Source organism: Armigeres subalbatus, chromosome 3 (assembly GCF_024139115.2).
Source record: "Armigeres subalbatus isolate Guangzhou_Male chromosome 3, GZ_Asu_2, whole genome shotgun sequence".
Lineage (NCBI taxonomy): Eukaryota > Metazoa > Arthropoda > Insecta > Diptera > Culicidae > Armigeres > Armigeres subalbatus.
In genome coordinates, this window is record NC_085141.1 from 133,633,849 (window position 1) to 133,646,665 (window position 12,817).

Below are 12,817 nucleotides of genomic sequence, written 5' to 3' on the forward strand. Positions count from 1 at the left end.
AATTTAGTTTATTTTTAATCCGTTCGTTTATTTGGTAGCCTCAGCCATATGTAACATTTTTCGAAGAGGCAACTCATAAGTGTAATATTGTACTGTTCAAGAATTAATTATTCCGTTTCGTTAAATAATAAACTATTTAATGTTTTTTTTTTATATATTTTTTGTGTGTAGATTAAGTGCCCAAAGCAATTTGCGGTGGTTGTGAGCAAATGCATCGATAGAACCACCAGAGGAATTAGGGCCGCTATTAAGTATTGTGCTGAAAATACTGATGGCTTGGATGTAGAAGGTTTGCGACATGACATCCGTAATGCTCCATTCCATGCATTTGGGAGTCATCTCAACTGTCGTGATTATTTTTGCACTATCAAAGAAGGGAGAACGATGACTGTGACAACTTAATTTCAAGTTTGGATCAAGCTGGGATTTGGAATAAAATACTTGTAGTGATAGAGAAGACAGCTGCTAAGGCAGAATTCATTAATGAAAACAGAACAAGTAATTTGTAAGTACTTACATCCTCAAGTTAATAGCAAGCTATCAGCAACACTTTTTTGTTCCTAGGGTTGAAAATTTATACTGTAGGTTAAGTAAGTACAATGTTGGCAAAAGGGTGGACACTATGAGCCGAGGTTCGTATCAACGAAGGGTGTTCATAACAGTGCTACAGCATAACGACGGATATACTTGGCAAGAGCAACATATGCGTGCCTTTACTGGGGATGATCCTGGATTTTTCATGCAGAAAATGATTCAAGAAAAAACTATGTCTTCTCTTCGAATGAAAAAGGCGAGGAATAAACCTGGTTATTGTCGTCGAAAAGTCACACAATGCATCGAAGTAGAGCATGATTATGGCGAAGAAGCAGTAACCGCTATGGAAGAGTCGGAAGATGTAACTCACGATTGTACCACGATTGAATCCAAATATAAGGTAATATATTTTGTTTGGCCAGAGACTCATACGTAACACTAATGCGTGCTAATACCTAACTTCTTAGCTCAATGCGAGATGTACGGTAATGTGCGCGCGTTGTGTGAGTATGTGCATGTAGGTGTGTGTGAAGTGTGCGTATCTGTGTATGCGTATGTGTGTGTGGTATCACAACTAACAATTTAAGCTGAATAAGCTTGTTTTTGCTGCAAAAGCGAATTTTTTGTTGAATGTGTGTGTGTGTCTGTGTGTATGTATTTGTGTGTATGTGTGTGTGTGTGTTTTTTGTTCTTCTAAGAAATGGAGGGGGAATCTGCTCAACAGACTTGCTGGGTCCTAAACAGACGTCAAGGAAGTGTGGGGTTAGGGACTACCTCCAACAGCAAACGAGGGAGGCAGGACTGTTTTCCCCGACCCGCAAAACCGTTTCCATTGCCGCCAAGCCCATCGTCCCTTCGGTATAACCAGAAAGTAATGCTTCAAAGGGGGGCTAGTGCACAACGCACCCTCGAGGTTAGCTGCGTGTCCTTGCAGCACCGAACATCGTGACTCGCTTTTTTAGAAGAACACCATGGTATCGTGCCAGCGCATTGCCGGCTTTCCAGGTGGCCTTACCACTCTCTATGTTCTGTGTGTGTCTGTGTGTGTGTGTGTGTGTGTGTGTGTGTGTGTGTGTGTGTGTGTGTGTGTGTGTGTGTGTGTGTGTGTGTGTGTGTGTGTGTGTGTGTGTGTGTGTGTGTGTGTGTGTGTGTGTGTGTGTGTGTGTGCCTTTTTTTTAATATATGTGGATTTCAAATATAAATCTCATTTAAAAATTTATTATTAAGGTAACGGAAGCCACAAGAGAACAATTGAGTTCCAGTACATCGATAACAGACATGGAGGAAATAACTATGGGACGGATCCTTACGAAGTTTGTTCCGGAGATCATAGGCTGTAAGGAGTCTAATAAATGGAAGAAATGCGATATGATTTTACAAGCCACGACGACATGGAATTATCTGAAAAGTAAAAGAGCTATAGTGGGACTTGTACTCCGTTCGTTGAAGGAACAGCATGGTGTAAATATGGGAGAATGCAAAATGTTTGTCGATACATGTCACCAATATCTATGTTGTGTGGCGGACGGTAATATGACATCATGCAACAAAATTCAGAAAACCTTATTTCTTCTATTTTATAGCTATTTCTGAGGATGGCACTACTGTTCTTCTGATAAAGAAACATGACACTAAGGAAACAGTTTTAAAACGATTCAGAAGTGTTCGAATAAATTTGGATGCAGAATGAAGGATGGAAAACTAGTAATCAGGAAGAATTTGAACATTGAGGTGCAATCTTTACTACATACCGCAAAAATTAAAAAATGTTTAATTTGTTTCGTGAATGGAAGTGATCATATGGATAATATCCAAAGTATGGTTGAATATGATGACGATTTTTTCAAAAACATGTTGTAGAAAAATCGCAGAATTTTTCAAACTTTTCTGAGTAAAAAGTTGTTGAAAATGCTATAGATATTAAATGCTAATTATTATTGAGTTTTATAAGATTTTTTTAAATATATTATAACCATAAATCAAGTGAACTTATGTATTTCATATTTTTAGAACAATATCCTAGTGAAATATCGGTATATATTCACAATATGTAGCAAACCGTGGGCTGTGATGATAATGAACTAATTCGGGGAATTTATACACATAAATTATTTTGTCGACCTCAGCGACATTTTTACCGAGAATCCAGGAATAGCCAAGATCTCGGTAATTTTTTCTACCGAAATTCAGCGAAATTTCATCAATATTTACCGAAACTCGGCAATTTGGTTTTTTGCCGTGGTCTCGGTAAAGTGTACCGAAATCTCGGTAATATTTCTACCGAAATTCGTTGAAATTATTGCCAATATCTCGGCTGTTGGATTCTCGGTAATCGGTAAATTTATAATTTTAAATGTATACGGGGACACCGGTACTGATGATGCATTTTAACTTGTTTTACAAAGCTTTAAAAAATATAGTCTTAAAAGAAATTGGGTGAGAACGAACTGTTTTATTACTGTTTGTCAGTAGGGACTGCTTTCCAGATTTTGTTTTTTCGCATTTTGGTTGCGATTGATTTGTTTTCAGAGGTTTATGCCTCTTATTTAACACCGTTCATTCTCAATCGAAAAGTGAGCATGTTCAACTATTGTCAGTGCAATTATCTGCCAAATAAAGATCAGGTTAATCTAAAGTCAACATTGACGAGCTCGGTGACTACCGCTTCTGCCTTGCAAGCAGGAGGTCGAGAGTTCAATCCCAGGCTCGCATTACTAAACAAAAAATATAGCCTGGGCTATATCACTTTCCTTGGTAGATCCTTGATTTATGCGTTCACAAAACATATTTTCCGTGTATTGTGGGCAGATGTATTCTCGATCTCTAGTAGCAATAATTACCACACACTAACATTCCCCTCCACCTCCTACTGTAAGGACTTGGTCGGCGCCGTTATTGATCTAGATTTGTAAACAGCTGAAACGTGTACTTCGATAATAGGAGGTAAATCCCAACCTCTATTCACATGAATCATAGTGTAATTTACACCATCTCTGATCAGTCACGAAGTAGCATCATCATCATCATCATCAATCACGAAGTAGCAACCATAGACATGTAGTCAGTTAAGCTGAGCTAAAATTAATCGAAAGTCAACAATCGACAATTTATCAGTTTCCATAGGTGGATCGATTTATAATCCCAAACAAAAATAATGTTTGACAGATTGACTTGCATTAGTAATAGTGAGAGATTCGGTATTCACACATACATACAAAGATACAACTGCACCAATACCAATGCATTTTCTCCAATGGCCTGTAAAGCGCTTCACCTTAAAATTTAGGTGTGCTTCAAATCGATTTAGTGTTTTTGACATGTTTTCGCTCTTGAGTCATAAGTCAGAGTAGGATGATTGAAATGCTTTGCAACAAACTCTAAATGAAAGCTATGCCCCCTCGACCACTTTCTATCGGAGAAGATCTTGTTGCAGTTTGCTTAATTGTGGGGACATTTTTACGTGGCACATTACAATTTGTGCAAGTTGGGACAAAACTGTTACGGAATGTAATTGAGCAATTTGGTGATGTGCAATGTGTCCATTATTGAATCTGTTGTTACCGCAAAATGCAAAAACTCCTTCAGCTTTATATAATAGCTTTTTTTAAGAAAGCGTATGTTTGAAGTTAGTTGGATATATTTATTCATCTCGCATCTGCCTGGTCTATGCTGGAGCAATATATGATTCCTCTAGTAAAAGCATTCTCTTTGTATATTATATCTATTAGAATCGCATCCCGCAACTGGAACATTGGTGGCCTTGTGGTATTGTATTCATTGAGCATTTTTACAGATGCTAAGTGTACGATTCCATGGTTCAAAATGTCCACCTAAGTTTAAACAGGCCCATGCAGTTCTGCCTTTTGTGTCGTTCCGCCCTTCGCTTGTTCTGCCATTCGTATGACACCCACACCCCAGATTAATAATCTGCGACTATGCATAATAAAATCTATATACATAAAAATGAATTTCTGTTTGTCTGAACCTTATAGACTCCGAAACTACTGAACCCATCGGCGTAAAAATTTGTAAGCAATGGTTTTTGGGGCCGGGGAAGGTTCTTAAGATGGCCCGAGACCCCTTCCTCCTTTGGAAAGGGAGGCCCCATACAAATAAAACAGAAAAAAAACTATAACTATAACTTAAAATAAGAGAGCGAACAAAAGTTGAAATAAACAAAACATAATAATAAAATATACAATGCCTAAACGTTTCTCATCTGATCAATAATGGCCTTTTTAGACAGCATTGGGATCTTTTTACGGCTGTTAAAAACGTTTGATAATAGGGTAAATCACTACTTGGGCCTATGGACCCGGTTCCCGGCTCACTGCACAGAAAACTAATGATTTATACTGTTTGGACGCCGTAGGTTAATGATTGATAATTTTTAAAAAGTCTCCCATTTATTTTTCACAATACTCAATATTTTTCAATCACTTTTTCTACTCCTAATTGATCCAATTGTAGAAAACAAAAATGTAGATTTCAAAATTCGCTCTCCGATGCCACACCACTGAGCCGGAGTGAATCTTTCCACTTTTACAAAACGGTATCATCGAATAAACACCTACCTGAAAATCATCACAGAGCTCGATACAACCATTGCTTGAAGCTGTTAATCACCACACCATAATTCTAAACACAAGCACATCCATTATTTCTATTTGTTCGTTTCACTAGAACTTATTTAAACATATTAGAATACATTTTAAAATGTATTCTCAAACCGAACAAAATTTTACCTCGGCCCAAGAACTTCTAGCCGCACCGTGCTGCCAAAAGGCCAGAATTATGAAAATAATCTTTCATCTTTAATAGGAAAATTGTCTAATACGTTGACGCTATCATGTTATTTTTAATTCTCTCGATTTCAAATGGTGGAAAAAGTATTGTTAAGAAAGTATTTGGAAGAAATTTGGATGAGTAAATATATCTTCTCAACCAAATAAAAATGATTATGAATGATACCATCTGGCATCTTGTTGTCGTGGAACGTGTATATTTTTGTTTACGTCGCATTTTCTACCGTCCCGAGAGAGAATGAGAGTAAAATGTTGAGAGATTGAGCGAAATTTTGCTTAGGCCGGGAACCGGTTTTGAAGTGGGCCGGAAATTAAATCGCTATGACTGAAATTAGTGCTGGACTCGTTAATTTAAATCAAATAAAAGCTTTATTTGAACGATATTTAGCTCGAATAGCTATTTTTTAAGCAGAAGTGAACCCCAATGCAGTATTATACAGACCACAAAATTCAGCAGAAGTAGCTTCCTGTCATAAATATCAATTAAATAATGCAGTCGTACGCATGTTAGGCCGGGAATGGGGTAAGAAACCCTACCGCTTGCTTCTGCGCTTCGTTCTTCGTGGCAAAATCTTTATATTTTTGTCCTAAAGCAACTGCTCGTTCCGCGGAATCATTAACGACTGCTAATGTGGAACACATATTCCTCGCTTCAATGAAACTTTCATCGGTTGCCCATTCGGATGGATCCTGCCTCAATAGTGTATCTAAGGGAATACCCAGCACTTCAAAGAATATTTTATACTTCTGGCTGACATAGTCTGACAAATCTCCTCAAATTGTTTTTATCCGGTCGGTTATAGTGTTGCGTGAAAGGTTTTTGATCATTTTTCGCTTAACGTCGCTCGGAACTTCATTGTCGAAAAATGCGAAGCATACGTTTTGTTCATTAAGATAATCCAAATGACGCAACAGCTTTGACTTGGCGGCCGATGCTATTTCGTCGTCAATTTCTTTATACTTTCCTAGTGAATTCAACAGCATAAAGTCGTTCCTTGGGGCAAAATGTGCCGAATACCAACCGTGTAAATATATTTTAATAATAAACTGAAACATTATCTCCAAACCCCTTTGCTCTTCAGCTTTAAGCGCGAATTGTCCTCAATACAAATAAATTTTTAAACTGTAAATTGCCCTAGCCATCCACCGGGCACGGTGCATTGCTCCTACAATAGCACATTAGATCAGTATTAGAATTTAAATTTCTAAAAACAAGTTATTAGCTTACCGGGAGGCTTTACTTTGATCTTCACACCTTGGTACTCGTCAACGCCCAACAGCAAGAGTATAAGCAGCAGTAATTCTTTATAATCCGCGCGTGAATATACTATATCTAGCAGACGAGCAGCTTTCTCGTGGAAAATTATGTTTTCATTATCTGAGAAAAAACAGTCGGCCGCTTCATATTCAGTATTATTAATACTTCTCCAGGATTTTTGATTTTTTTTTTTGAACAAATTGACCTCCGGACCAGTTGATTTTTCATTCATTGCTGTTTTAAATGCAGACTCCAGAATGAGTTCGTGGATGTGGTGGCGGTGGAAAATTGAGTAAATTGCGATTTAGTTTTTTCTCTAAAAGTACAACTGCACCATTATGAACTCCTGAGTTTGATGCAGTTGTGTCATAAGCTATTGCTTTTATATCAGCTATTATATTCCATTTTCAAGTTCATCAAAAACACTATCCGCAATATTCTTCCCTGAACCACTTTCAATGCTTGGAATCCCAAGGAGCTGTTCGTTTCCGTTACCTGAGACCAGAGCCGTAGCGTGGACTCCCAGCGCCCTTGGCGAAAGTTCATTGGGCGCCCCTTTCTTACCAAAAAGAATTAATTTAATGATTAACATTAAAAGAGCAATTCGTATCTTACCTACCTAAACGAAGTGAGATTAAAAGTTCATATTTTGACGTTGGCTTTATCAGTCTAATTTAATTAAGACGGCTAGTTTGGCATAGCCCGACGTTTCGGTCCCGTGTATTGGACCTTTTTCCGTACCGTCAAGTTGTGTATGCGTTGTATCTATGTGCAGTGAATATTGTCTTCTAATTAATTTTTAACATCAAATGTGTAATGCAACTACAATAAGCTCCAACTACCCAGTTAAGACATTCATTCCGTATGTAACGAGAGTCGGCCGCCAGCTTATCCCGTCGTCGGGCTATGTCAAACTAGCCGTCTTAATTAAATTAGACTGAGAAAGCCAACGTCAAAATATCCATTCTACCAGTCGCAATCACCTACAATTAAAAGTTCAGATACTTGATAGACATTCAATATTCAGCTGCACTTATACCTGAAAGTCAACGGGGATTAGAGTAAATTTCCCTAAATGGAAGATTATAAAATTTGTTCAAAGTTCTTTACAGAAATTTACGAAGTGGAAAGGGCTTAAGAAACATACATATACATCAAATAAAATTTTCAAATGTTCACAATCATCAATTTTTACGCGATGCAATACGGGTCCTTTTAGCCCCTGAAACTTATGGTCGAGTATGATTAAAGCAGATTGCTAAATATTGAAAAAAAAAAATGCGCGAAAACTACTCTAAACTGCGTCAGTTGAAAGATGGAATTGCATATTCGGATCATGAAAATCTAGCTTTTATGTGGATGTGTCGACGGGCTTTTACCATACTACTGGGTCTATTTGGAGAATAAAATCTAACTCCAAAAAGATGGTCGATGTTTTGAATCGCCATCGAGCTTAGTGGAATCAAGAAAACCTTTATTTTGTAGTAGATTGGTTGAAGGCAGGAAACGCCATCTTACCTATTCGGATCAAGAAAAATACAACTCTGGAGTGGGTCTCTCGATGATTTGGGAACACATCTGGACCTAGTAGTTTCATTGAAAATCAGCTCTGAAGTGGTGTGATGGATGTTCGGAATCGCTATCCGACTTATTCGGGTTGATAAAATCCAACTCTGGAATGAGTCTGTTGATGGTCGGAATCACTATGCATGCTATAGTGGGTTGGTTGGTGACGGAAATCGCCATCAGACCTATTCTGGTCAAACAGCCATCTGGTGGTTTGCAGACACTCCTGCACATAGTTGAGTCAAAATATTTTAACTCTAAAATGGATCCTCCTAATTGCCATAGGAAGCAAGAGGACCAAGAAGAAAATAAAACTCTGGGCTGATACTAAATATTTAGTTGCCAAAATCCCACTATGCAGTTGCTCCTGTCTATCAAAATCGTCAGATAGCTACAAAAGAGATTATAAACTACAGAGAAAGATTGTAAAGGGTTGTCGTTATTGTCGCTGTCCGGATCATCTTTTGCTGAATGGGTTGCACGGGAGCAAAATGTCATTGAAAAAACCAAACAGTTTCTGTACTCAGCATATTTTGGACAGCAGAACTGTGTTCTTTAACCACAGTTCTACTGATTTCTGGGAATCGGAAATTGCATTTCAATCATAGCACCATTTGGATGGATACATGGAAGTATTCCCTAAAAGAGTCCACTGGAAAAAGCTGAATTATTTCAAACCGATGATTTGAGAGTAAATTGTCAGTACTGCTATTCCAAATGTCACTTGGTAACGCAATAGTGGCTAAAATGAATCTAACCGATCTTACAATGTGGGTGTCAAACCTAATATTCTTCTTCTTCTATGAACCGATCGGCGTGAAAATTTGTATGCAGAGGTTTTTGGGGCCAGGGAAGGTTCTTAAGATGGTTCGAGACCCCTCCCTCATTTGGAAAGGGGAGCTCCCATACAAATGAAACAGATATTTTTGTATAACTCGAGAACTAAGCAGAGAATAAATCAATTTCAGGTGAAACGTAGTTCGTCGGGTCTGCTAGTAATTATAATAAAAATAAGAATTTTTCTTATTTGATTTGAGCCATCTAGATGAATATATAAATATACATAATATCTTTGATTGCTTCAGTTTGCTCAAAACTGTAGTCGGTTTGTTATCAATTGGCACCTTAACGAATAAATTTCAATGAAATTTCTAATAGCGTAATTCTTGTTTTCGGCGCCCCCAGATGCTGGCGCCCTTGGCGGGAGCCAACCCGGCCAACCCCACGCTACGGCGCTGCCTGAGACTGTAATGGCCAGTCCTTCTTCTGGTTTCTCGCTAGGACCCTTTAATAACTGCTTAGTATCAATGTGTACTACTAAGGCATCGCATGAAACATTTTTTTCCTTTAGTGTGTTATGTATGGTCTTGCTGCTTTACAACGGTTTATATCTGAAACTTGATTATGCATATGTACAACATGTGATAGATTTAGTTCGGAAAAGGTATTGGAGGGTAACCGCCCCTTCGGTGGGGTTTGATCCCACGACCCCAGTTCGCATGACAGGTGCTTTCCCTACTAAGCTACGAAGGACCTCCGTCGTCCACCGCAGCTTAGCGGGTACTGATGAAACCAAATTCCCAGCACCAGGTACCAGCCGATCTCTCGCAATACATTTTCAGAACTAACTCTCTCAAATGTATTTTTGTACACAATGTCAACCAAGTAGGATGATACCCGTAATACTGGGTAGATACCTCTTCGTGGTGTGTTACGGGGAAAGTTCTACCATGGTCACATTGCCAGCTACAGGCACATCCTGACCCAACGAATACCTTCCCAATATCCATCTCCGTGATACTTATTCCTTCTCTCCCTAGTAACGGTACAGACAAGCGTGGCCAGGAATAGTAATTCTAATGCTTTTGACATTTTTGTCACAGATTGAAATTAAGGATTACACCCACCTTGATTTCTGATAGCAATCTGAACAGAGATTTCAAAGGAAACATGAGTATCACTAGTTTCCAGTCCACGAAATATACCGGAGCAATGCCATGCTTTCGTGTTTTTATATATTCGTAATATATTTATTTTCCATATTTTATTATACTTATTTTTCATATTTCATTATATTTATTTTTCATATTTTTACATTTTATTTTTTTAATTTCTATATTTTTATAATTTCATATTTTACATTCTATTATTTTTGTGTCTTAAAATTTTCATATTATTATGTTATAATATTATCATAGTTTCATATTTCTTTAAATTTAACATTTCACTTTCAAATTTGATATTTTATGTTTTATATTTTTGTATTTTCATATTTATATAATTTCATGTTATTACACCTTCATATTATAATATTTTTATATTATCATATTTTCCTTACTCTTATATTTTATTCTATTTTTATACTAATGTGTATATTATGATGCCTTTTTTTATGCTTTCACATTTTTTATACTTTTTTGACCCTTCCTTCGGAAGTGTCTATAATTTCACTTTGTATGCGTTACGCAGGTGTGTTACGCATTAATCTATCAAGAAATCTCGTGAATTATTAAATAAAATGTTGGTATTTTAAACAAATTCACTTTGACATTGAAAATATAATTATAACAAATGATATGACATGGAATTATGCCTATTTTTCTGATTTGTTTCAAAGAAACAAATGATTTTAATTGAGGAACATATAGAAGCAAGCACAAAAAATCTTCTCAGAAAACCAAAAAACGTAAAAATTGAAAGGGATTTCAAAAATTTCTTCAGTGGAAGCTAGATAGCAAATGTGAGCATGTTTTGAGACACTAATAGACCACTTGTATGCATGTATGTGTGCGTATGTGTGCAAATTCTGAAATTTACTACCATAAAAATCTCGCTCATTTTTAAGGTATTGAACAAGTTTAGTTATACCAAATTAGGCATCCATAAGGCAAAATATATGTTATTATTGAACGCTATTGAGTTTCGCTCAGATCAATGACTGATTTAGTTAGTTCTGGATTAATTAATATCGAGATCTCTGGAAATTACGAGTACAATATATGCAACCAGCGTTACGATAGTTACTAATCATGTCACAATAGTTATTCAATCCGACGAGCGCCTTATAGATAGGCAGCATGAAGTACAGTACGTTATCATTCGTTGAGTTGTCACTCAACCCATGACATCCGACTTTGGGTAGGCAATTATTTTGTCGCTTTCACGATAAATCGCCGTGGGAAACTGAGTAGTTTCATCTCGTTTTAAATACTGGAGTCTGGAAAAAATTCCTTATAACTAAGGAAGGGTCAAAATCTCACTGTAGGTGGATTAATCTGGTTTTTTTTTTTTTTTTGGACTTTATTAGAGTGATTTTTAAGTTTGACAAAGTTCATCACAGTTTTTTATACTTGTATATGTTCATATTTTTATACTTTTGTATTTTCATATATTTGTATTTTTTTTCATATCATATTTTCATATTGTAGTTTGAAATATTTAATTTTCATATTTTAATTTTTTTGCCTTTCTTATATTTTCATACGTTCATGTTGTTATAATTTAATTAGCATATTTACATATTTCTATATTTTTATTATATTATTTTTTATACTTTCATATTTCCATCTTCTATATTTTTGTGTTTTAATAATTTTATATAATCTTATTTTCAGATCTTTATATTGTCATATTCTCAAAATTTAATACTTTAATATCACATTTTATATTTTAACATTTGCAATATTATCATATTCTCATGTTTTTATGTACTCATATTTTTGTATCTTCATTTTTTATTTTCATGTTATCATATTTTTTAAATTTTCATATAGCAATTTTTATTCTATTATTACACTATATTTTTATGTTTCTTATTTTCATATTAAAAAAATCATATTTTTATGCTTTTATATATTTATATTATTGTATTATGTACCTTCATACACATTTCGGGCTTGTGTCTGTCGGCCAAATCTCCCTACCTGTTAAGTCATTCAGTAATTTGACCGAAACATTTGTTTGACCAACTATATCATTTGGCCGAAAATGCCGTTTGGTAGAAATGGTCGTTTGGCCGAAAGGATCATTTGACCTGAATTTATTTTTCCTCCTAGACAAACATTTCAGTCAAACGGCATTTTCTGCCAAATGAACTATTCAGCTAAACGGCTTTTTTGACAAAATGACCAATTCAGCCGAATGACACTTTCGGCCAAATGACCCTTTCGGCCAATTGAGCTATTCGGCCAACTGTGTTTTTATCCAAAGGAACTGTTCAACCAAATGACATTTTCGGCAAAATAATTTTACACTTCAGTCAAATCTAGTATATTAGGCCAAACAACGGCAGTGGCGGCGCACACCTCTATTCCCAACACAACAGCATCTAACGATCGGCCCCGGCCCCTGGTGAAATTGAGTATATACTTGTATATGTTCATATTTTTATACTTTTGTATTTTCATATATTTGTATTTTTTTTTCATATCATATTTTCATATTGTAGTTTGAAATATTTAATTTTCATATTTTAATTTTTTTGCCTTTCTTATATTTTCATACGTTCATGTTGTTATAATTTAATTAGCATATTTACATATTTCTATATTTTTATTATATTATTTTTTATACTTTCATATTTCCATCTTCTATATTTTTGTGTTTTAATAATTTTATATTATCTTATTTTCAGATCTTTATATTGTCATATTCT

The 12,817-nt window shown here is 35.8% G+C and overlaps 4 protein-coding genes across 4 annotated transcripts in view; 3 read left to right on the plus strand and 1 right to left on the minus strand.

The window, feature by feature from the left end:
• The window catches only part of LOC134221994 (uncharacterized), a 130,594-nt gene that overhangs the window by 93,895 nt on the left and 23,882 nt on the right, over window positions 1-12,817 (plus strand). The window lies entirely within an intron of this gene.
• Window positions 1-12,817, minus strand: part of LOC134219341 (dynein regulatory complex protein 9-like) — a 39,811-nt gene that overhangs the window by 19,483 nt on the left and 7,511 nt on the right. The window lies entirely within an intron of this gene.
• The window catches only part of LOC134228068 (uncharacterized), a 33,819-nt gene that overhangs the window by 17,009 nt on the left and 3,993 nt on the right, over window positions 1-12,817 (plus strand). The gene's annotated exons all lie outside the window — the stretch shown is intronic.
• On the plus strand, window positions 153-2,224 carry LOC134228075 (uncharacterized). The gene is made up of 4 exons (XM_062709852.1): window positions 153-505; window positions 565-934; window positions 1,762-2,062; window positions 2,118-2,224. Exons 2-4 carry the CDS (start codon window positions 623-625, stop codon window positions 2,222-2,224), a joined length of 720 nt encoding a protein of 239 aa, XP_062565836.1. The 5' UTR covers window positions 153-505; window positions 565-622.

Coding starts and splice junctions, on each gene's coding strand:
- LOC134228075 (XM_062709852.1), top strand. CDS start 623: ATGAGCCGAGGTTCGTATCAACGAAGGGTGTTCATAACAGTGCTACAG. Junction 935..1,761: donor CGATTGAATCCAAATATAAG/GTAATATATTTT, acceptor TTTATTATTAAG/GTAACGGAAGCCACAAGAGA. Junction 2,063..2,117: donor TCTATGTTGTGTGGCGGACG/GTAATATGACAT, acceptor TCTATTTTATAG/CTATTTCTGAGGATGGCACT.